The sequence below is a fragment of the Bemisia tabaci genome, chromosome 8 (genome assembly GCF_918797505.1).
Source record: "Bemisia tabaci chromosome 8, PGI_BMITA_v3".
NCBI classification, from domain to species: Eukaryota; Metazoa; Arthropoda; class Insecta; order Hemiptera; family Aleyrodidae; genus Bemisia; species Bemisia tabaci.
Window position 1 is genome coordinate 6,438,058 of NC_092800.1, and position 26,498 is coordinate 6,464,555.

The 26,498-nt window shown below is 39.9% G+C and overlaps 2 protein-coding genes across 2 annotated transcripts in view; one reads left to right on the forward strand and one right to left on the reverse strand.

The window, feature by feature from the left end:
- Positions 1–26,498, reverse strand: part of LOC109038002 (Homeobox protein abdominal B) — a 221,080-nt gene that overhangs the window by 142,085 nt on the left and 52,497 nt on the right. The gene's annotated exons all lie outside the window — the stretch shown is intronic.
- Positions 10,478–26,233, forward strand: LOC140225267 (uncharacterized). Its single transcript, XM_072303542.1, has 2 exons — positions 10,478–14,332; positions 25,984–26,233. Exons 1-2 carry the CDS (start codon positions 14,161–14,163, stop codon positions 26,139–26,141), a joined length of 330 nt encoding a protein of 109 aa, XP_072159643.1. The 5' UTR covers positions 10,478–14,160; the 3' UTR covers positions 26,142–26,233.

Genomic DNA, 26,498 nt, shown 5'->3' on the forward strand with positions numbered 1-26,498 from the left:
AAATCTCACGGATAATTTATTCGGATTCGAATCGCCATGTGCCGGTGTGCAAACACTGATGAAGACCGCGCCAAGAATAAAGGCCATTAAACGGGTTTGCGGTTTGTCAAAATTGCTTTTATTGTTGATTATAAATTCGAGCTGCTACAATGATATTTATCACTCCCCAAAGAGCCTGCCAACCTCCCCCCCCCCCCTCCACGGGTTGCCTCATCCTCCGTGTTGTCCCCAACTTTTGAGTTTTTATGCGCTGATCGATGCCAGCGCGGCTTACGAGGTTGTTCTCTGCCGTCATAATGAAAAACGCCGTATGACCCTCTAAACGTTGCCGCATCTCCCCTAATAAAATATTTATTTTTGAAGAAAGATGCGATTATTTATCCTTGAAATTTTAACATAATATAGATTAAATTGCGGACGAAATTGTCTGAAAAATTGGAGGTAAAATGTTAGGAATTTTCACGGTAAATTGGGTTTTTATCGAGGGCGATGTGGCAACGTCAGAAGGCTCATGCGGCGTATTTTCTTACCGCGGTAGTTCTGTTGACAAGAGTCAGAGCAAAGGCAACGCTCAAAAGCGCGCGTTGAGATAAACTATAGCGCTTACCCTTTGACCCTCACTCAAACTGCATACTTATTACGTTCTTTCCTCGCACTCGAAACTTAAGAAATCTGAATTCGTTTTAATAGCAGAGCGATCTCAGAACGGGCCCTAGTTGTATTATGAATATGAAGATGGATCGTAAATTATCTTCAAGTGTTGGTTATGCACACTCGATTATTGTTGTTCTTTGGGGGAGTGGGGAGAGGGGGGGAGGGGGTTCTGAAGAGGGATGAATTATATGTAGGTTGAATTAAAAAAGTGGTACGATGCAAATCCGAGTCTTCATTCACCATCAGGATTCAGTGCGGTTTGTAGAGCTTGAATAAAATTTTTCCGAACCGATCTCAGAGCGATAAAGAGACGCCTTTTGCTGTTCTTTCACCATTGCGCGTAGTGAGAGTACTCGTTGGTAAAAACAATTTTTTTTTTAAAAAGAAAAAAAATTAATTTTGTTATTTATTGCAGCTAAACTCAATTTGATGACGCTTGACTGGGGCTAAGAGAGCTTCGTTCGGGAGAAAACCTTCGGAAAAACGAATATTTCATTTATCGGACTCATAAAAATAGAATGGAAAAATAAAGTATCCTGTGCTTCGAAAGAAAATAAAAATGAAGAAAACTAAAATGTTGCCTCCTCATACAGATTGCATTAATCTGACATTATATTCTCTAAACAGACAAATCGGATATATAGATTTAACTTCATTCTATAGTTGATTTTGGCGAACAATAAAAGAGGCTGTTGGATTTGTCATCTTTCTGATAATGAAAACGTGACAATTGACCGAATTTACCGGCAGCATATACACGTTGGTTTAACTAAATTAATTCACTTAGGAGTTAGGTTTATGTTCATCATTCGTGTTACTTGTTATTTTAATGAAATAATAATTTATTACGAAATTGTGAGACAATTTAAGACCTATGGTACAAAAATATTCTCCTCCAATTATTTCGAATTCAAATCTATGAAAAATACTTTTGCTTGAATCATGTTTCTGCAATTATTATCTTCTACATAACATGCTTTTTTATTTGGGGGGGGGGGGGGAGACGAAAAAACCCTCACGATAGACAATTTTGTCGAACAAAATTCAGACGTCCATTAACACAATTTAACTGAAAAGGAAGAAAGTCTCGATCAATGCTCCGTCGGCAGGGAAAAGTGAAGATTTCAACGGTCCACAAACGCAAAACAAATGCCTCTTCTGGAACACGGATTCTTTCAACGGGCAAAAATTCTGACGAGGGGAACGCCTGGGGAGGAGGGGGGAGGGAGGGAACATTAGTCACAACAAATTACAATGTTGACGCAAAGGACGCGAGCGTCGAAGTGTCGTGTCTCGTTGAATCGAGAAAAAGGAGACAAATTAATCGGATGAGGGAATGAAAGTTGGAAACGATCGCATAAAACGCATTTATGGCAATTGTGATTGATCGTCCATAACTTTATTATTGCCCTATTTCCCTCCATAAACGTGCGTTTTATTCATTCCCCGTTCGGCGAATCCGTCGCCCGTACATTTGTAGACACGAGTCTCCTTTCAGAGAGGCTCCTTCTGATTAACGCATCGCCACTTTTCTCCTTCACGCATGTTCTCCATAATCACATTACCTACTCCTCCTCTCATTCATCGATAATTGATCCACTGGTTCGTTAAACACCGATCAAATTTAAAACGTTACGGATATATCGCTCCGAAGCTCCAAGCTCACTCCAAACGATATAGGACTTCGTCTCTCAGATAATTACGGTGAAAAACGACTTGGCAAGCTGATCTAAATTTTTGTTTTTGTTCTTCTTTACTCAGTTTTGCTTGGATTTCAAGGCAAAATGTCCAAGAAATAAAATTACTCTCCAGCGGGCTGATTGTTGAAATTGATAGACAAAGCTATAAAGAACGAAGACAAAAGGGATACGGAGGGATCTTATTGGTGAAAGCGGGTGGTTGCAGTGGACAAAGAAAGTAGACAATAAATAAGCATAGACTAACCAACGTCAACCCACGAGAGACCTTATAATTGATCCACCATTTTCTTCCTTAGTCTACAAGACAATTCAACCAATGAAAACGCTCCATACTCCCTATGTCTTACATGTCTGTCGCTTTGTCTATCAATTTCAGCAATCAACCCATAGGGCTGGGGCCCTGGGAGAAAGTACTTGGTTTTGCAACGGTATATTATCTCGGAGATGAGTTCAAGCCTCCTTGATATATAGCGAAGCGATGGTTTCGATTTAGAAAATGCAGGGGTGTGTATAGACTTTTTACTTGTTTCTCCTATTTTGGTTTCGCTTGAATTTCAGGGAAAAATTCTCAAACAAAATAATTACCCTCCAGAATGTTTGGGACGGAGAAAGAAGTTAGTTCAGCTACACACCATCTTGAGAATGATTTGAACCTTCCGGGCATATTGAAACGCGGTAATATTTCGATTTTTGGCAAGAGAAAATATATTCTCCAAGAAGAACTCAAATACATTCTTAACTCAATAATAACTCGAACACAAAAAAATCGGTCCATGTATCTCCGCGGCAGGCCTGACGACAAAAATGCGATTACGATTTGAAGACCGAGTCAAAACTAGTATGAGAAGCATTGTCAAGCTATGAAAAACCACAAAGAAGCCCCGAAAATCATAACAAAAATATTCGATCCAGATCAGATACCACATTCCCGGCTCCCGGGGAGAGGGAAAAAACCCAGCTGAAAATTCGGAAGGGATATTTTTCATTCGGCGAACAGAGCGATTCGCCGCGCTTCACGGCCGAGGCGAAAGACGAGATGTCTGGTGCGAATCTGCAATTAATTGCTCTGGAAAAGAAGTTAGGCGGAGGGATGGGATGCGCGAGCCCATAAATAATAATTCTCTTTATGACGCGCAGTAAAATCTCAGCGTCGCGCGAGTGGCGCAAAATAAATAATACAAATCTGACGGATTACATTTTTAGTACAATTTGATCGCGTGTTTTCGCTTCTAATCCCGGGTTTCAGTTCGTCGGAGGAAGAGAGTTCCCGAAAGGGAGGAATCCCTTGCTCGGGGCGCGTGGATCGGCTGATTGAAGTCTTTTTAAAGCTGTTCGTTACGGGGAGAGCAGAACCATGTAATTGCATTGTTTTTTAAATACTTTTTAGTGATGGTGTGGATATGCGCTCCGTCATCAAAATTCTTTAAGCCTTACACCATTTTGGAAACGGTTCCGTATAAGCGCCGGGACTTGCGTTGTTCCCGAACGGGATAAATCATGAGGGTTACAGTCTTTAAGCCATTTCATTTCAACGTTTTGGATGCTCCGTTTAAGCTGAAGAGAAAAACTATACTCATTAATTCGTCTCCTGCTATTCACTCTTCCAGATTCTACATACTACTTAGCACAGAGTCAAATCAAATAAGTTGCATTAATTGCGATAGTGTCTACATTGGTAAAACGGAACGATCATTTACTAACTGTTTTTTGAGAAGCGTTTAAAAAGAAGTAATTCAAAGTGTAAAACGCGTTGAAAAATCCAACAATACCACAAATTGTAGTAGTTCAACAATTTTCCAAGTTTTCAATGGCAGACGAATGATACGAGTCTTGGATTGATTTGAAATATCCAAGTGAAGTAACTTGAAAGTAAATTTGCGAAGAGACGCAAATTTCACTAATAACTTCAAGCTTGGAAAAACCATCAGACCATTCATTTGTTTATTTAATTTCTATTCATTAAATTTATTTAATTATTTGTTGGCGAAAAGTCTTACGTGGAAAACCCGGAAACCTTCTTGATGGAATGAATCGAGAGAAAAATAAAATAACAGAAAGGATGGGAATGATGGAAGAATATTTCTTAGGGTTCCTAAAATAATTGTTACTTTACTGACCTTCTAATCTCAGGCATGGTATTATCAGCCTTCGTCCTTTTCTTGTTACATTGGTTTTTCCCCTCGCTGTCCATCCATTTTTCGTCCTTTACTGGGCTACTCGCACAAGCAAGAGCTCTTGTTAAGTCCCCAGTACTCAAGTTTTTTTATCAATATGATTTTCTGACGGTTAAAAACAATTCAATTCTATTCTAAAGAGCATCAAATAACTACGCATAGAAGTATTGCGCTTCGAACAGAACATTCGACATAGTTCTCAAAGATAGCCAAAGTAACAGCTCAAAAAACAGTGGATTCCCTCCCGTGAATTGACACTTCGGTAACTACATGTGGTGCGCATGTCTCCACTCCTCACGAGCGCGTGTCACACACTTCCGTTTCAACACGTCGCATCGCGCGGCCATCTTGACAATAATCGGGAAGCAAAAGGGAGAAATATTCGGGCTCTGTTCAACTTTGCAGAGGGGTAGGATCTGTGTTTCCGTTTCTGACTACCAGGGGCAACCATTTCCGGGCGGGAAAATAGAAATACCGTGTTGCCACTGTGCGCGAATTCTTGCGTTATACATTGATAAACCCATGCCGCAGACGATTCTGCTTGAATTTTGGTGAACGAGATTGAGGGATTATGCTTGTTGATATTATTCTCTTACCTGATTTATCGGTTTATCCTTTCAAATCAAGTTCGCACTTAACAAAGGTAAAAATTGTATGAAGGAGAATATTCCAAAAGATGAGCGGTTGGCTCGAAAAGGCCGTGGAGAATACGTGATTACTGATTATCAACCAAATAGAAAAATCGAAAAGAAAAAGTATTCACACTATCTTGGTAAATATGACCGATAAAGTTAACTGAAGACGTGAAATTCCAAAAAGTGCGTTTCCAAGAAACACCGGTTTCGTATTATAGTATTTCTAAAAGAAAGAGAGCGTTATAATAAATCAAAACACACATGAATCTATATAAAAAAATTTAACTGAATGCAATTTCCGCGCACTGAAACTTTCATATGAGCTCCAATATGTAACCACGGTGAGAGACTTTTGCGATGTCAGGATTAAAGCAAACTGACTTAACACACGAAGAAAATAGAGGATTTCACTTGTGAAACTTACAACTAAGAGCATTAGTTATAACAAAATGAAACTGGAATTGTTTGAAGTGCACTCGATCAGAAATTAGATTTCATGGTTTAAACCGAACTCAAAAATTAAATCGGAGCACTTTTCTAAATCGATGCGCGACTATTGGAAATCGCGAATATCGTTACGAACAAGCAGTTGCAACAGGATTCGATCTCCGACTAGTAAACGACCATGAGTGGAACAAAAATAAAAGCTGCAAAAAACTAGAAACAAACCAAGGGCGCTTGACGAGGGAGACACTCATTGCCCGGCACATAATTCAAATTTTAAAGCTAGAAAAAATCGCGGAAAACGTTGAGAAATCGATCTTAACTGCCTAAATAGGAGGCCAGTAAATCAGATGAACGCTGCGTTAGGACTGTGCGGAGGCTGGTTGTCTGCGTTTTGCGTGGATTTCAAAGAGAGGGAAAAAAAGTGGAATTTCAGAGCAATTACGAACAGGAGTACTTACTACCATTTCAAGGAAGAAAGCCATATGGGCAATCAGAGATTGTCAAATTTCTGCTCAATGAATACAAATTTCCTTAGCATTGGACCGCATTGGGAGGAAAGGAACCAAGTCACATTAGCTATTGCCAAATTTAACGAGGAAATTAATTTTTTTTACAAGTAAACGGTTGTGCAGATTTTCGCGCAAGTTTCGGTGAATTTTCTGAATAGTAATAAGCAAATTCCTTAATAATTTCAAAGGAAACAGTACAAACGTTCTCTCGTAAAATATTAAATTGTCCATAGTTCAATTTGACAATAGATTATGAGGTTATTTTCTGCTAAACTCCGCCCGATTCTGATTAAATATTGTCCTTGAACTTTTAAGAATCGAATTACGTTATGCAACAGGGAGTTGCAAGTATACAAATATCTTTCTTGAACAACTGCATTATACCTAGGGAACAGGATGTAAAAATTTTAAAAATTCTTATACGTGGACAATGAAAACGATCGTTAAATGAAAAAATTATTTTTTGAACATCGTCATTGATCTGCTTTCGATGAATTTTAATGAGAGTGTGGAAATCGTACGATTCCAGCGGTATTCACTATGCTAGACATAATCATAGGCATTGATGTATTGTAATAGCCTGTAGTCTTAGACGTAGCCGTTGTCAAAGACACACATGCGGAGTCGTTCTTGCCATATAACACGCCGAAAATGACTATTTTAATTGATGGGTAATCACCCTATTTGTGCAGTCCACAACACAAATGCAATGATCTTCAAATAACATAAAACCATTTCAAAGGAAGTTCTGATTAACTACAATTACAAAATTGCAAAGGGAAAAACACAGCTATAATTAGAGGAGAAATCGATGGTGAATCCTGTTGATCAAATTCTGTTTGATGACATTCAATATGAGTCTCTTGCATTTACAAGAACACATTTTTGGTTCTCTTCCAAAATGAACATTTGAGCGGATGAGATTTGGCAAAATTTAAGTGTCCGTGCGCCGTTTTACCTAAAAACGGTGGCACTACCTGTCCGGTACCATTACTCAAGCGTCGCCATTTGGACAGCTTAACGTCAAAAAGCTCGTCGACGTTCCGAATTAAACCCTGGACTCCAGAGAATCGCAGCATTATCGCGAGTCACGGCGAATTTCGGATAAGTGTCTTTCGCACGGCGCAACTCGCTGCGCCCGTATAAATCACTGCCATCGACCAGTGACACAATTCCCATTTAATTGCACCGAGCTCGTAGGAAACTGGTATTAAGTTGGGCGAGACAATATTTATGGTCAGTGAGCTGTCAACGAGTTGGAGGGAATCTCCTTCCAACTACGTAATTAGTAATTAAGATTTAAAAAAAGAAAAAAAAATGTGTGCAATTGGTATAAGAGGAAGCGCATACTGAAACTTTTCTGGTAACGCGGGAATGCGGAGCGTTCAGTGCAAGTGAAAGTTGTATGAATCATTCAAATGAAGAATTTGCACGCACGATTTTTTCCGGTGTGTTCATCATGAGTGAGGAACCGTTGTCCATATTATTATGAAGCAACTTTACCAAGTTTGCAACAGTCTATTGCCAGTCAAAATCTGTTGCCAACAGATTCACGGTCGAGTTCTCCATTACCATCGCACACTGAAAAAAATATTGGTTGTATTTACCATTCCTTCACGCTGTAATCCAAACAGCGTGAATTCAAATTCTGCCAGAGGAATGGTTACCTGTACCAGTATGTAGTAACGTTTACCTTTCTTCTGGCAGAACTAACTCTAAATTGACGATGTGTGAAATACAGGGTGAAGGAATGGTAAATTCTACCAATCTTTTTCTTTCAGTGTATGTACTAAATCGTTCGAAAAAATTGAGGCATTTATCGATTAAAGGGCGTATGAGACGTCCAAAGCTGCGAAGATTGTGCAACGTTATTTGAAAGGTGGAAGTAATTAATCCGACAATTCTGCTATGAAGTTATCCCTGAATTTACGCTCAGTTTTTCCTCACTATTGTAAGGAAGTACGTCAACTGTGAATGAATGTTATCTGCCGCAAACGCTATAAAAATTGCGCAATCTTAGGAGCATTTGAAGCCTTATACGCCCTACTACCGAAGGAGTCCTCAATTTCTCTTCTTTTCTCTTTGAACCAACAGAAAGAGGATTATTAAAATCCTGACCACCCGAGAAGCTTTGTACGAGTTATTCATCGTATATCATCATTCTCGGTTCAGAGAAGCGAACGAGAGGGACCGATGACTTCATTCCTGCGGTAGGACTCGCGTATAACTTGGCGACGAATAACAGAATAGAATGCCAAGGTAGAAGTGAGGCCCATTCCAAATGCTGAGCGGAAACTTGTCTCATTTCCGGCTGATTGATCAGTTAGGTATGACTGAAAGTAAGCGAGATTAGTCACAGCTACGCTAGATTTCCGCGGACAAGGTCAACTCCCAGTCACCTCTCGCCTTCGTGGTACATCCGCGGGGAGAGGCTAGTGATACCTCCCATCTTGCGGTTTTGCTGTGTTAAACATACGGAACTTCACGGGAAAGAATAGAATGGTGCCGTGGAATGGCTCAATTTTTCAAAAGAAATGGGACGGCTACGTGTAAAGCAAAAGAACATACGCGTATTGATTTGTCGGTGGAGATTATACAGCATACTAGAGGTGGATTGTAATTTGTTTATTTTATAGAGGTGCCGTGGTAACTTCGGGCATTCGCACCTTTGCGAGAAGCTCACAAACTAGAATTGAAATTCGACTAGATGAGGCAGAAAGAAATCGAACTGTGATAATAAGAGAAATGAAAAAAAAAAAAAAAAAAAAAAAAAAAAAAAAAACCTGGAGGCTCTCTCTGCTAAAAATTCCGGAATGTGAGCTTTCGTTTAAATGAAGGGCCTGGAGGACAGGGCACCAAAGCACTTCAGTGCAGTTTAGGAAAAAATTGAGATGTTCATAAACTCAACTAAAACTAATTTGAAGGTATATTCTGTGACAAATTTACAAATAAAATCAAACTTGAAAGCATCAAAAGGTGAGTTTAACCTTCTTTTCCGCCTTAAGGCTCCATGAAATTTTGGAACTTTTAATACTTGTTTATTGAATAGAAAAAACTGCTCGTATGGGCCTTGTCCTCCAAGTCCCTCAACTAACATCACTTCGATCTGCTCGAATAAATCCAGTCCGATCCAATAAAAGAAATAAAGTCCACCCATTTAAGTGATGACTCTTGCCCTGCGCGAATGATGTATGTTCAATGTGAAATGAAGAGAGAGCAGATTACGTATGCAGTGATGCGATTCACACAGGGTCTAATGGCCCATTAGAGTTACGGCCGTGAGAATACCCACTGGCGTCTTCGAGAATCCCGGGTATTCCGGAAAAATACCTCCGAATAACGGCCAAAGGGCCCCAGAAATGTTTTGGGCGGCCGGAGGGGTCAGTCCTCGAAATAGTCCAAATATTTACCCCGCTTAATGCACAGGTGAACACCGATCCGTCGGACTTTACGAGCAAAGGTGGCCCGGACTTGAATGGACATCGACGAAGGGACTGACCCGCTAAATCGACGCGAGTAAACACCTTTTCCGTTACGGAGTTGTCGGCGCGCGTAATAACTGCGGAGGAAGATATCAATTATTTTTATTCGCGAGCCGTTTCGTTTGGATGTCATTAAACGCAATTACGACGTGTTTTTATGGTAATTCCCTTCAATCGGCGATATTACGGCCGGCACATCCATCTCGGCAGACACTCGGGCACACTCCGGCCGTAAAAACTCGAGCAGTCGGCCTGGCTGGACATAGTTCCTTTGCGCCGGGAGACACAAGCGGCGAACGCGCGCCTTCGCCCTGAGCTTGTGTTTTGTTCTCGTCTAGCGCGCCCTCCGAAGTAACTTATTTATTTTCCTTCGTCGTCGAGTAGCCGGTATTTTTAGGCAAGGAGGGATGGGGGATTCTCCCAGAGGATGGCCCCGACCCGACCCGTCAGGAAGTCCTGTCACAAGATGCTGTTCGGGCCGCCACGTTGTCAAACCGACCGTGAAAGATCCATGGCCAGGTTGGCCAGAGACAAAAGATGATTGCCCAGGAACTAGAAGCGACAGAACTCTTCAATTTGACCGTATTTTGCAGTAAGGAACCGCTAATACTGGTTCATTTTAGAAACAACATATGAGGCCGTATAGGTAACAATGGCGGATGTGAAAAATTACCTTTTCGAAACACATTCAAAAAACTGTTTTGACATCAAGAAAATTTTGAGAAAATACTTGAGATGTGATCTTCGAGATCTGTACATTATGCCAGAGCCAAACATATTAAATTTTTGTGAGAACAAAACAGTTTTTTAAGTGTGTTTCGAAAAGCTACTTTTTCACATCCGCCATTGTTACATATAAGGCCTCATATGCCACTGGCATCCATATGTATAAAGGTGCTTTCATGGAAAAGCCAAAGATGATGGTTCCTTATTGCAAAATGTAATCCAATTAGCTACCACCTAGAAGTGCAGGAACTTAACATGTAGATAACAACAAATTACAAGAAAATAGCCTGAATAATTCAAGTGAAAAACACAAGAGAACGGGTAACCAAGGCTAATAAGCAACGAAACATAAAGCCTGGGACGTTTTGGGGAAGATATCAACCCCTTCCTCGACCAGGAAAAAAAAACTTTATAAAAATTTAAAAATTCATAATACCTAGACCCCCATTTCGTGATAACAAGTTGCGGTACAACCCCTTTGATATCACGAAATGAGGGTCTAGATATTGTTTTTTAATGAATTATAGTTCTCTGGTCGAGGAGGGGGTTGAAACCACTCCGAATTTGTCCCAGGTTTTATATTTTGTTGTTTTTTACGCCTCTGTTATCTGTTCTCTGTTTTTTTTCTACTTGTAGAGAACTTTCTTATAAACAAATACTAAAAATAATTGAGAATCACGGAAAAAGGTAATTCACAATGTGAGATGATGCCCTGGAGATTCGTAATATGGCGGAGGAAATTTGCCAATGCCTGGTCGATTCTACGGCGATCTTCCTGAGTAGAGTGGAGAGCCTAGGCAACCCCTAGATGGACCCGAAAAAGGGCCCTTTCTAGTGGAAGCTGGCGTCGCAGGGGCCGCGAGTGTCTCTAGTGATATCGCGTCTTATTTCCAATTCAATGCCCTTTATATTATTCTCCGCCTCCCCACTGCTGCCACGGCGACCCCGGCCGCCATTCTATTTTATGCACCTCCGAGCCTCTCTCCGCGTCGCTGTCGACTCTGTCGGAGCCCTAATTTATGGACTTTTTCCAGCCCCGACTCGCCCATAATTAATGTGCTGCCTGATAAATATTTTTATCTCGCCCCGGCCCCGCTCGCACTCGGCCGCGGCCAATATGATTTTCGATTTTCCGTCGGAACCGCCTTGAAGCTCCGGTCAATGGGCGCGTTGCTATACATCGTTTTCGATACATCAAGTAGGTGAGATTGCATCGATATCGATTGGTTCAACATGTAAACATAGCCTCAAAAGTCAATCGAGTAATCTATGGAAACGGGGTTTTTCTGATAGATTTTTTATTCTTATGAGTACTAAATGGCATCGCAAGGTAAAATAGTTAGGAATTTTCTCATTTACAGCTTTTCCGCCTTAAATCCTGAAAGTTTTGTGTGAGGTTATGTTCTATTGTTTTGAACCAAACGATACATCGAACCACTATCGAAAACGATCTATCACACGCGTGTCTTTGCGATAGATGGATTGATCTGCCGTTCAAACTTATGGAAAAGGATTGATAAGCAAAGCATTTGCGACGAACACCTTAATGATATATCCTTCATCGTAGCTTCGAATGGAAGGATATCGATAATCGGGCCCGGGCTCGAAAACCGCCTCGACGTCGAAACTATACAGTCAATGGACGCTTTGATTACATACGCGTGTCGATTAGTGGTGTAGCGCGCTTTGCAATGAATCGATTGATCCGCAATTTAAACACACATGGAAAAGGTTAAATGATTTTTTTTTTTTTTTACATAAAGAAAGTAATATAGCAAACAGTATTACAACACTGTAATTGCGCTAGTTCCTTTTGGCTAAATGCGAATCAATTAGCAGAGACTAAGGCAGCCTGTAAATGTCTATGTAAATCCTTCAATTGTAAGTTTACAGAAAATGAAAAATCTGTAAAAAGACTTACGTGCGAAGGGAAAATAATGGAACATAAATTGAGTTAGAAATTTCAGCTCCCGATTGCAAAATATCCAGTAAATCTATTAAAGAAAATTCACCTAGGCACTAAATTGAAAAATAGTGTAGGTGTCAAAATGATGAAAGGAGGAAAAAATATTGCAGATTGAACTATTGACTTGATTCTATGAACTTGGTGTTCAACGTTGATAAATATTAGATGAAAAAATAGGTGGCACTTAAAAAGTTACGAGCACTCTTTTGTAGAAAATTAATTTTACAACTCGACACTGGGGAACACTAAGAGAAATGATAAGTTAATGTGCCGTGCAACATAATTTGTGGGAGTGCCAACGATAACATCTTTATGACGTTGCATGCAGAAGCGGATAAAAATTCACACATCAACGGCATTCATACAGCCATACCTTGCTATATAGTGACCAGGTATCACGTGATGCTTCAACCGACTTTCGATTTTTTATTTGCTCTGATTTCAAATCCAGCTCGATAAGGATTCAAGGAATATAAACCTAAGGCGGAAGTAAAAATCCATCGTAAAATCGATAAATATTTTTAACAAGTGACGAACTTCCGTGGAAAAGCACCCGAGAAAGCCAAATTCATCCAACCGTGTCAAGTCTAAAAATTTTGTGTTTGTGTTTTCCTCCTAATATAATCGTTTAAAGTTTGTGTTGGTAACCACGCATACAACATGAAATTGTAACTATCCAGTGTTGAAAGTGTGTACGGTATTATTTTAATTCTTTATTAATTGTTTCCTTCAACCTAACAACCTTTTTCCAGACTGCCATGGTTTTGTCCACGGAGAGACTGATCAGTTTTGGTTAAAAATTTACATTTTCTCGCGTATTCTTAACATCTCTTTAACAATTATTTTCTTTTCTTAGCTTATTTTCATAATTTCGAAATTTCTACCATGTTGCGCATCCATACGGAGGAGGACGGCAATTGTTTGTTTCGTTCTATTTCTAACTGTTTGTATGAGCATCAGAATAGTCATCTGGACATCAGATTACAAACAGTCGAGGAAATAGTGTCCGAATGGGGAGTTTTACAAACACTTCATAATTGGAGATCGTTCATTGGAGCTGACTCGGCGCTCCCTTTTTCGGGAATTTCATATTTCCCGAATTTTATGGTTGAAACCTCTTTAGCTCCTATGGCTCTCAGTAAAATAAACACTAGATTCCATGTTATGACAAATGCCACCAGGAACAGCCACTCGCTAAGGCGCGGCCAAATATTATTTGAAAAGCTCCCCTCGGCCCTAAAAACCAAATACAGGGACTCGAATTTTCTGAATGCGTTAAAAAATTCATTTGTTGCCAAATGTTTCTATAGTGAAGCGAAGTATTTAGCATAAGCCCTTTTTTAAAAAAATCTGTATTCTCCTTTCCTTCTTTCTTTTTTTTTTCTTTCTTATATCCTCACTAACCCTGACATATTTGTTCTCGCTGTTGAAAAATGTGCATTTACAAATAAAAATATATTATTATTATTATTTGAGCGGCGTCAATTCCCCGTACGCATTGCCTTTTGTATGACCATCAGTAAAGCCCAGGGTCAAAAATTAGATCGTGTTGGCATTTACATGCCACAGCCTGCATTCATTCATGCATGGACAACTTTACGTTGCACTCTCGAGGGCTACGTCTCATGAAAAAGTAAAAGTTGAAATTGTCCCTAATGGCAGGCGTACAAATATCATCGTATTCAAGGAAGCCCTCCAGGAGTAGTTTCAACTATCATGTCCGCTTTCTTTAATAATTTTGAAGCCCCCGTTTAATTCCTTAAATTCTATTTTTTCAGAATCCCCTGAAGATTTCACAAACGAATCTGTAAGGCGTCTCGACTTTTTGATCTCCCAAGCTAGCGATCTCTATGAACATGTCGTCAAGATGGATCCAAGCAGGTTTGCCGATGGGCCACTTGAGTGGCATACTTTCACCATGATATTAGAAATTGTTGAGCTGATGAAGTCCATGTACGATATTTTTGGTTATCCGATTCCCAAAGCGTTGTTTGATTCCTCCGCTCTTGAAGAGGCACGCGAACTGTGTCATTCTAATGGTAATTATTTTTATATTTTTTTTAGAATCTTAAAATCAACTATGTGTTTATACGTCTTCCTATTTTAGTTTTGAGAAGAAAGACCTCTTGGTAAGATTCTTTTTTAATTTACTACATTCAATTTAGTCTAATATTTATATATACTACTTTTATTTTGAACCAATTCTCTATCCTGGGGGGAGGGGGTCCATGGGGCGAAGCTCCCGGCTAGCGAAGCAAGCGAGCGTAGCGAGCTGAGGCAGCTGGTTTATTGTAAAAACTCCCGTAAGATCCCATGTATTTGAGGTTATGAAGAAAATAGCAATTGGCCATTTCCACTCCCCGCCCGCCTATCGAACGACCGCTCCTTGTGTGTCGCGTTTTTTCAAAGGTCGCCACCATCAGTGGCGTTGCGTGCTTTGCGATATATCGATTGTTAAGCAATTTAAACCTATTGAAAAGGATCGATAAACAGGGTATTCGCAGCGAACACCTTAATAATCGATTCTGTACCATAGGTTTAAATGGCAGAAAAATCGATACATCGCAATTTACGCCACGCCACTGGCAATAATCTACATTTTCTAAATCGTTGTGCATCACTGTGTAAAAAGCAGGCTTCGTATTTGCTTTACATGCCGATTTGGTAGCCCGTATATCCATTCTGGCAGGCACACCAGACTTCATGTAACGGTACCGTATGGCGCCAAGCGTCTCGAACAGAGACCCCAATTCATTAAAATAAAAATTCTTCGTCAATGAGCTAAGTTGCTGATGCCGGTATACTGACATAATAACACTGCATTTGAGAGTGCCATGCTTGCCAACTGGTGAGTATTGACATGACGAAAGTATCCAAGTTCACAACGAAAAAAGCGACAATGGAACGGCGGCAGCCAGGATAAGCGCGGGAATTTTGATTTATTAGACTGGTCGCCCGCAAAAAAAGGAAACGACTGCCACGACACTAATTAGAGTCATGTGAGAAACCGGATCGCCGGGTATCCTCTCAAGTCATCCGGATTAAAATTCCGTCGCGCGGATGCCTAGTTAGAGGCGGCTTTGGTGTAATGGGAATGGATCGATCAGAAAATTCTTGATTAAGACACTATAAAGTGGCAACGTGTTTCTTTGCTGAAAGTTCGGAATCGAATGCGGATCATTTCGCAGTCTCTCGTAGGAAGGAACGTAAGTCCATTCCAAGCCTACGAAGTTGACTCAGAAGATTCAATAATTTGCGAAAATGAACTTACCTGTACTTTTTGTCGAACGTTTTTTTGAAAATTGTTTTTCTTTCACAAAATTAATAAAGACCAAGATTCTCCTGATGAAATTACGATTTTCGAGGGGAGATGCGGCAACATAGTTAGTTACACTCATTCGCGAGAGAATGGGAAACTACGATGTGATAGATGCGGTGTCGGAGGGAGTGAAATTTGATATCTCCTGTCGTCTAAGCCGCTAATGACCTCAGTTTTCTCGATCACCCACAAATTTCTCTAAAAATTGAACTTTCCAATAATTCGCTTTTTTCCATGGTGGAACAAATCCCAGCATAACGCTCTGCTGGATACTGTTGTGGTAAGTAAAAACGCTATATGACATTACAAATGTTGCCAAATTAAAATGTTTGCTCTCAGAGAGTAGTAATTGTTGAGGAAGTGTCATGAGTAACCCTTGAAATTTTATGAATTTTTAAAACAAATTGATGACGAATTCCATGGAAAATAGGAAGAGAAATATTCACAAATTTCCCTGATGCCAAATTATGTATCGGAAAATGTTTAAGAAAATGCGATGAGTAAATTTTCTTGAAATTTACAGGATTTACACATCAAATCACAGACAGAGTCCTTGGAAAAACCACCGGAGAAATACGAGTATTCACAAATTTTTCAGAAAATTCGTGATTTGTCGAGGGAAATTTGGCAATGCATACTGGCTACGAAAAGGATAAGTGCCTTGCAGCTGCTTGAAGGGCCGATGCTCTTCCAACTTTTCGCTTTGGGTCGCGAATCCGAAGGCGAGAGAGGGATAAACGCGCGGGCAACAAAGAGGCGGCAACAATAGAATGTAAATCTACCGCGATCCATCCGTTGCGAATACCGATACGCCAAGGAAAAACGCCGTATCGACCTTAGAGAGGTTGCCTAACTTCTTCGGATAAAATACGTGATTTCAAGGATAATTTTGATTACTTTCTGCGTAATTGTTGTCATGAATACGACACTGAGATTAGGAGGACAATTAGTGAAATTTTCCAACGAAAGTAAGCACACATTGTTCAGAAAGTTCGTGTTTCATCAGACAGCAATATTTTGGGTAACAAAGTTTCAACTTGAAAAGCTTCGGCACGAATTAATACCTTAAATAAACATAGTTAAAATGTACAAATAGCTTATTGGTTCTCTTTTTCAATCCTTACCTTACTTGTCAAGAAATGGTTGCTTTTTTTCAGTTTGCATGCCCCTTAACAGGAATATGTACCCTCGTATTGACTCCGCACGCCTATTAACTCCTCCGAACGCCCACAAAAAAATTCGAAATTAGGAGTAAACGCATGTGTCGAAAGTACGCTGCAAATTGTTGCATATGACAAGCTACGTGCGCTATCAATGCGCTATGCCGTAATGTAGTGGTTAGCGGCACAACCGTCCAGCTGGTTTTAGTAGATATACCCTAGGGTAGGGTGGGACTTATTTCTTTAAAACGACCAAACCAAATGTTGCACGGTCTTAAATGGTTCTATGTGATAAAAAAACAAGGTAGCCGAAATAATTTTGGAAAAAACAATTGTTACTCGGCGAGCACAGAGCCTAAAGATCGTGATTTTGTTACTACAATTGGACTTAAATTTTGTTTGGCGCAATGCGTGAAGTATTCCGACAGTTTTGTAGGCGCTATGAGTTTCACGCCGACGACCGCTGCTGAACGCACTGTGTTTAGTCGACTAATTTTTGGTTGCACATTTGTTTCTCTTAATTCTAAGGACCTGCGATAGTGATTTTCACAGTGAAAAATGTATCGTCAAGTTTACAATTTTAAATCGTTTCAAAACTATCTCGATATTCCATTATAAAAAAACCAACTTAAATGAAGACAGACTCCATTGGCGGCAAATTCAAGAATCATCATGCTTGGGTCAAGCAAAATTATCTTCAGTGTGCGCAAGATCAAAACGTATATAATTACAGGACCACTGGGGAAAAAAAACACATTGGATTTAGAGGCCAGACTCTTGAAAACATTGACAAGAAAAATTACTCATGATTCAATCAGATTTAAGCTTGAATCAAAACGAAATGCGCTTAAATTAAGAGGCTTGGTTCTTGATTTAAGCTAGATTCTGATTGAATCAAAAGTACTTTTTCTTGTCGATGTTTTTTAGAGTCTGGACTCCAGATCCAATGTGTTTTTTTTTTTTTCCAGTGAATGATCACTCGCCGTATACTTGCAGTGCTGTAAAATGTCGATAAAATATTTCTTCATGTTTTCTGGATAATAAATGTTTCACTGGCGCAATTAGGCAACATTCGAATGATTTTACAGGCGTTCTTTCTCGGCACGGCAAAGTAGCCTGCACTCTCGGAAATTACACAGCAGCAGTTGTGACTTATCGGGCATGCAAATTCTTGATGGCCTCCATCTACAGCACTTCGTGGAGTCACCTCTATGTAAGCTTGCACGCAAGGATTGCACCAACCCTGCTTTGGAGCTACTAGAAAACTGACGTTCACATTCTTTTTTTTTTCAACTTAGGCAAAGTGGGGTCGAATTTAAAATGAACTTTTCCCATTCATTTCGCTGTTATGAACTCACTGAAGAATTTGCACACATCTGAAATTTGAGCGTAAACTACTGATTGAACTGAACACGAAGATACCCTTACTCCATAAACTGAAGGAGACAAAATGATCTTATCTACTGAAAAACATGTGTTTAAATGGAATATGCCATCAGATGACGTCAACAAGCGGTGCAATTTCTCCCTTTCAAATCTAGAACTATACTTTGTCCCATATCAGAAACAAATCGTAATAATATTGAGAAATCAGCTCTACAAGGACTCTCAGGTGAAGCAATAAAAAAATTGCGAGTTCTTCATTGATAGTGACTCCAATTGATCCATACGTAGGTGCCTAAATAGAGGTAGGACCGACAATGATAAGGTGTCCGCCAAAAAAAATTTACCTTTTCGCTGAACGTTTTTCAACAAAAAGATATCAAAAACTGCAATCTGAGACGAGACGATATGCAGGCAGACATCCTTGCGTTTCTTGGCGGTATTTCAGGAATTTTATTCATAAAGGACGCAATTTCCCGCCACCCCCGTGACAGGGAACCCTCGAAGAAAAATGTGACCGTCCATAAAAACCCTTGATTGTTACCGGCACTTCCCCGAGACATACCTTCGGGATTCAAGCTCTCGGAAAATTCAACCGCGAGAAACGCAATGGTATGCGCCTACTTTGGAGCCTCCCTGATCTTTGATGAGAAATGAGAGGATAAAATTCGCGAGGAATCGTAAAATGTTTTTGAAATTTGGAGAAAGATTCGTCTCAGGCTGCACGGCGCAAGTTTTTTTTTTTTTTTTTTTTTTTTTTTTTTTTTTTTTTTTTTTTATTGAGTGAAATAACAACAATCTACAGACACAGTATTTGTTGTTGAAATTTCAGTACGGCGACAAGCCGTCGCCATGGTTACAAAATCTCGTGGAAATGATACTACTTTTCTGTCTCCTTCGTATCAGACAAGCTCGTGATTAAGGTGATTCACTACATTCTGTGTCAGAACGACATGCGATATAGCATTGATCGGTTCCACTTTTTCTCGTCATTTTTCTCGAATTTTGAGATCGCAACTCTGTTGTCAGGAGACTAAACAATTCACTTACCAATTATGACAAACAAATTCAACGTGATAAAGGCTTGGTTTATTCAGAGGGAAAACATCTCATTCGATACTGATATTGAAATTGCACTAGAATGCGGTATTTTCTCTCTAAAAAATACCACGCCTAAATTACGTTGAATTTGTTGGTCAAAATTGGTAAGTAAATTGTTTAGTCTCCTGACAACAGAATATTGCGATCTCAAAATTCGGGGAAAAAGACGAGTAGCTAAAAAAATGGAACCAGTCGATGCGATATATCGGACGATCGTTTTGGCACGAAATATGGCGTCTATCGAATCACCTTAATCTCGTAATTTGATGAGATTACTGGCTTTTCTTAAAATCACTAATTTAATGTTTTGAAAACATCATGTAGATAATCTTTGATTGTGTTATTTCCACCATGTGGCAAAAACATCCTAAACTTGCCTTCACCCCGCATGGCTTCTGATTATTACAACCCCACCCTCCCACCCTAACCTACAACCCCTCCCACCGCGAGGCTACGCTGCCATGCTAAGAAAAAACGCTGTAAGAACATTCGAGAGTTGCCACATTTTCCCGAATAAAAAATGTATTTTCGTGGATATTTATGCATATTTTTCCTTGAAATTTTCAGATATTGCATATTAAATCGTGAACAAAACTGACCGAACAATTCGAGGAAAAATATTCATGATTCTCCCAGTAAATTCGGTTTTATCGGAGGAAACTTGACAACGTCTGAAGGCTCATACGGCGTTATTCCTTAGCACGGCAGTACGTGTCTCGAAACCGCGGGGCAGTAAAAAATGAATTTATCGCCGTAATAATTTAGGGTTTCCTTGCCTCGCGCAGTCCTGGCCGGCCCGCAGGCATTGATGGCTTCCTCACGGGTATTTGTCAATTCACGAAAAACCTAATTTATACTTAACATTCATGTTGAATGTATGAACTGGCGAGATAATTTATTTTCTCGTTTACATTAATGCGCCTGGACAGTCGTCTTGTAAGAATCCTACCTGTAAATTAGATTTACGGAGCGCCTTCCTCGTCAGCGATAGTGGCGAGGCGCGATTGATCAATTTCGATATTTTCTCCATTTGAAGCTGTGGTAAAGAATCGATTATTGAGGTGTTCATTGCAAACGCCCCATTTATCGATCCTTTTCCATAGGATTAAATGGTGGGTCAATCGATATATCGCAAAGCACGCCACGCCACAGTCAGCAACTTCCAGGCCTCGGTCGTCCGAGCTTTGGTTTTAGGCTCCAGACTGACCGATTGAGAAATCATTAACGGTTACCGATCCGAAGCTTCTTCTTTCAAATTTTACAGAGTGCTTCACAGAAATGGTGACAACCGTTAAGGACTTGAAATCCCTCTCCTATACTAACTCGATCCACCGGGGGCCGTGGACAAAATGACGGGAGTGTCGATATTGACGATTCTGCCGAACGGAACGTGACATTAGACATGAGCCTGAACCCTAGATTGTGCATAACGGCTCAGTCATAATGCAATGTTCGTTGATAAATCGTCAGATGTAAGATTTTCCCATCCCGACACCTTACGGCAACTTCTTTTCAGGACCAGAAAGACAGGCCATCCCTCGGCCCACCATTTCTCTGATCTCGGCCGGACTCATCTCCTCGCCAGAGGCGGATCTATTAATTTGGCAACACCGGATTTCCTCCATTTAAACGTATGTTAAATAATCGATTTTGCTTGGAGCACTTGGCCCCTCCAAGAGTCGATCCATTTTCATAGCTTAAAATAAAGGGAAGATCAAATTGCTGGATCCGCCAATGCTCTTCGCATCAATCCTGAGGGGTTCAATCAATTGAACGTATTTATGCTATAAAAGAAACTATATTTCACGCCAATCCTATACACCTAGTTCCTTTTAGCATGAATACGTCCAACTGATCTTCTACAACGGCCTGGCCATGCGGATTACCTCCCTGAGGCGAGACCACTGTGCTGTTATTCCAAGGGGCTAACTAACTATACCCTACCTATTCCAATAGAAACAAAATAGCTGTAGGTATTTTTTTAAGGTCTCTCATCGTCGTCATTAAAATGAGACACCCTGTATCTCGCACCTAGCGCGTATTTTTTTTTTATCATCCGGTCGTAAATAACCCGAAAACTTCAGGAGCAGTGGATCTTTGCTTCGTTTAAAAGTTAATTTAACAACAGAGGCCCGAGGCGTGCTTCTCAGGAAAGAACTCGTGGTGATGTCTTAAACTTGTGGATCAGTTTTTTTGCCGTGGATATTCCGAAACCAAAAATTGGTCAGCATCTGCCTTTTCCCGATTCCTTCTTGAGACTCGAGAGAAGAAGGTTGTGCCCCTTTGGCTCCGTCTTGAAGATATTATTTGAAGTATTTCGCATACTTTGCGCGCATGTGTGTGGATAATCCGAAACCAAAAAATTGTCAGCATCTGCCTTTTCCCGATTCCTTATTAAGACTCGAAAGATGAAGGTTGTGCCCCCTTTGGCTCCGTCTTGAAGATATTATTTGAAGTATTCGCATACTTTGCGCGCATGGTTGGATAATCCAAACCAAAATTGTCAGCATCTGCCTTTTCCCGATTCCTTATTAAGACTCGAAAGATGAAGGTTGTGCCCCTTTGGCTCCGTCTTGAAGATAGTATTTGATGTATTTCGCATACTTTGCGCGCATGTGCGAGTTCTGTCTTGCGCTTATTGCTGGGTAACCCGACTTAACGTAATGATTTGAACGTTATTTACGTATGTAGACGAATCTCGACGAGCAATTTTGAATGAGTAAATTTTACTCGGAACTCTGGTTTTTTTCTTGACAATTTCTCATTACAATATCTTTTTTTATATTCATTATTAGTACAATTCCGTCTTAAATTACCTAACTTGAGCCTTTGATATTTCAGTCGTCTCACATTGTAGTGAAGTCCGAATACACTGTGTGTTATTGTGCCACTGGCGTCATAGTTAGGTAAAATATCCCTCCTTTAATACATTACATATTTTATGCGAAAATTTTCAGTAATGGCATGAGTTGACATTCTATTAAGACGCAAATTTTATCCGTACTCCAGTACGGTTTGAATTGCACCTTCTTTACACGAAATATCTCTCATCGCATCCTTGAGTTTCACACTCTTTATGCCATAGTCTGTTCTCATGTAATTTGAGTTTTACACTCTTTACACAAATAATCTGTACTCGTGTAAGTTGAGTTTTACGCTCTTTACACACTCGTGTAAGTTAAATTTTACGCTCTTTACACAAATAATCTGTAGGCGCATAAGTTGAGTTTTACACTCTTTATGCCAAAATCTCTACTCGTGTAAGTTGAGTCCTACGCTCTTTACACAATTTATTGGCCGAAGGTGCCCTCAAGCAATTTATCCCTCGCTGAAGGAGTAGTACATAGGGAGAACTTTAAGGTAAATGTATGTTTCAACCCCGAAAATAGGAGTTTGTCCGAAAATCGAATTACTTTTCAGACCACAATAATTGCCGCTGAGCCGCAAATCGATACTCGTGTAAGTTGAGTTTTACGCTCTTTACACAAATAATCTGTAGGCGCATAAGTTGAGTTTTACACTCTTCATGCCAAAATCTCTACTCGTGTAAGTTGAGTCCTACGCTCTTTACACAATTTATCTGTACGTGCATAAGTTGAGTTTAACACTCTTTATGCAATTTATCTGTAGTTGCATAAGTTGATTTCGCTCTTAATGCAAATATTTTAAAATCTCCAAGTTGAGTTTCGCACTCTTTACACGCAGAATCCATGATCGCGTGAGCTGAAATTTATCTCTTTATGCTAATCACTTACTTACCTGTGATGACATAATTAGAATTTGAAAGCGAGCAACAAAGACAGAGGTAGTTGGAAGCAATCGCAGGATCGTATCGATCTTCAGCTCAGGAGTTTAAGTTGATTGATTATTGTAATTATTGTTGTAATTAATTATTTATCAATGTATACATGTATTTTGGAAACTAAATAGATTAGTACTATTAATATAATTGGTGTAATTATTTCTTCTATTATCATAATTTTAATAGTTTGTCAAAAATTTTGATTTTGTAATTCAATTAAATCAAGCCAGGTTTAAAATATCAGTAAAAATATAATTATGTAATAATAATGTATAATAATGCAGGTAAAAGAATACATGATGCTGCGTGTTATTGAAAATGCAGGAGGAGGAGACTGTTTATTCCGCTCTCTAAGTCAATGGTTGTACGGTGCTGAAATCCCGTCATCTGGAGGTTAGAAGGCAAGTAGTCGAGTTCAACGTTAAGAGTTGGGAGAGCGACGATAGAATACGTGCCACAGCTGGATATATCCTTGGGAACGAATACATGGAGAGGGCTGCATACGAATCGAAAATGAGATCGAAAGGATACGGACCCGAATTGAAAAAAATGGCATTTGCTGAAATTTTCAGAAGAGAAGTGGTACTTTACAGAAGGCGTATTACCCCAACGGGGGAAATAATGTGTGAAGTGTGGCCCTTTGATCGTATCGATCTTCAGCTCAGGAGTTCAAGTTGATTGATTCCAAATTTTAGGTAAAAGAATACATGATGCTGCGTGTTATTCAAAATTCAGGAGGAGGAGACTGTTATTCCGCTCTCTAAGTCAATGGTTGTACGGTGCTGAAACCCGTCATCTGGAGGTTAGAAGGCAAGTAGTCGAATTCAACGTTAAGAGTTGGGAGAGCGACGATAGAATACGTGCCACCGCTGGATATATCCTTAGGAACGAAAGCATGGAGAGGGCTGCATACGAATCGAAAATGGGATCGAAAGGAGAATACGGATCCGAATTGGAAATAATGGCATTTGTGGAAATTTTCAGATGAAAAGTGGTACTTTACAGAAGGCGTATTACCCCAACGGGGGAAATAGGGTGTGAAGTGTGGCCCTTTTTCCCTGAAAATTTAACTGACGAGGAAAGAAAGAAGATGGAAGAAGAACAAACTGTCAGACTTCTATACACAGAGAGTAACCTGAACTTAATCCACGATATGAGCAGGCACTATCGATTACTGCTGCCGAAGCTGCCCTCAAGCAATTTATCCCTCGCTGAAGGAGTGGTACTTAGGGAGAACTTTAAGATAAATGTATGTTTCAACCCCGAGAAATAGGAGTTCGTCCGAAAATCGAATTACCTTTAAGACCACGATTGCCGCTGAGCCGGAAATCGACACAGCGAAGTAGCCTCGCTCTGTGTTTTCTAAATGTTTAAACCCGAAACTTCGAAAGAAGTTAGGCGGCAGGACGACGATTGCGGCACGGTCCGAAGTATCAGTTACACCTGAAAAACTGAATGGAAACGAAGAAAATGGGGCTCACCCACAATTTTCCCTCGCAAAAAGTTTCGTTGCAAGTGAAAAAAGTTCGTCAAATCGAGAACTGAATCGATGTGTTAAAAAGTATGGACGGGATCAATTTCATCCATTTTCCCCGATTCAATTGATCGCGCGAATTGATTCGTTGAATTACGCGTCGTTATTTGGATATCCTTAGGATCTTCGGTAACTCGCCAACTTCTAACATCACGATGTTTAATGCTTAACTTTTCACTTTGTTGGTGAACCATTTTTTCTTGTTTTTCTCACTCTCTTAAGTAGATGCAAAATCTGCCTAGCTAAGATTTAAAAAAAGTTGTGAAGTCTGAAAAACGTCAAAAGTTTGGGTGAAGCATTTCAACGCGGAAGAAAGGGAAACGTAAAAGACCCACGCCCATCCCCCCTATCTCAACGATTTCCTAACCTGTCCGTCGACAAATAATAAAACAGGGATTCTGAAACGGAGGATCGTATTTATGACTTTCAGGGCTTTCTCCCTCGAGGTTAATTTGCGGTTCATAACCTGACGAGTAACCCTTTCCGTCGGCACCCTTCGGCCGACCCCACTTTTATTTTTCCCTGCAGACGATAGAAAATGGTTATTCCGGGAAAAAATAACATTTCAAAATGAGTACATGCGCTGCACAACGCGTAGACTAGTAACTACCATCGCGACGGTACAGAAAAGGAACAATTCCACTGAGAATCTGGAAGCGTGATGATATTGAAGTAAAATTCAGAGCTCTCATAAAAAAAATCAACTGTTGGCATAAATACACATCACAATTAATGTCTGAATTCATAAGTCAACTCCGATGGCAAGGGTAAATCCACTGACCTTAAAAGATATTTTATCCCTGATAATATACAAAAGGGACTCTCTAGCTTCAATACGTACTCTGCCGTGGTGAGGAGAAACGCCGTATGAGCGTTCGAGAGTTGCCTGATTTCTTCGGATAAAACATGTATTTTTGAGGAAAATTATGCATATTTCCCTTGAAATTTTCAGATATCACAGAAAAATTGGTGAAGAAAATTGTCAAAAAAATTTGAAGAAAAATAATCACAATTTCCCAAGTAAATTCGTGATTGGGGCAAGGACTGAAGGCTCATACGGCGTTCTTCCTTAGCACGGCAGTACTGTTACAGAAACACGGCTCCGACTTTAAGTAGGAGAAAACACAGCAACCAGCTGAACAGTCTTTGGAATTTTCTTTTAACACAAGTTTCCTTGCGAAAAGAATGATTGCGGCAAATGGATTTCTGGAAACTCCACCTATTGAAAGCTTTTCTTTTCAATGGCATTGAAAATTTGTATGAAAGGGAGCATAGGAGGCTCTCGGTCATCATTATTCTGTTGAATTAAAAAATAAAAAACTATGCAGTACAAATGTTTGGTACCGTTCATTCACAAGATTTTTAACTGTTTCTGTTTATTATGTTGACAGCAACTCCTCTCTCAGGTTACGACATGATGGCGCTGAAAAGGGCTTCGATTGGACAAGAATACCTTATGCTTGCAGAAGACACTGCCGCTTACGCGGCCACGCGTAGTGAAAACTCAAATTCGGAGGTAAAAGTAATCAGCGAGATAATCTTGAGGTGAACCTTCAGAGTTAAGTTCGAATAAAAATGCCACTTCGCGCTGCTAAAATCTTTCACTCCGGAATCAGTTATTTAATGATGCCCCGTAATAATGATAATAATAAAACAAATTAGAATATATTCATATGGAAACTGAATCAAGTAGATTCTAAATCTTGCAGTGGCTGTAAAGTTGCTGTCAGACAGTTTCAATCAAATATGATGAAACACAACAGAGATTGGTGTTTTTTCATCACCAATCTCAGTCACGTATCAAAGTGACTTTTACATAATATGATTAAAACTTTACTATCTGACAGCGATTTTACACGAACCCCGAAGTTAAGAAAACAATTTGAACCCAGTTCCCATATTTACT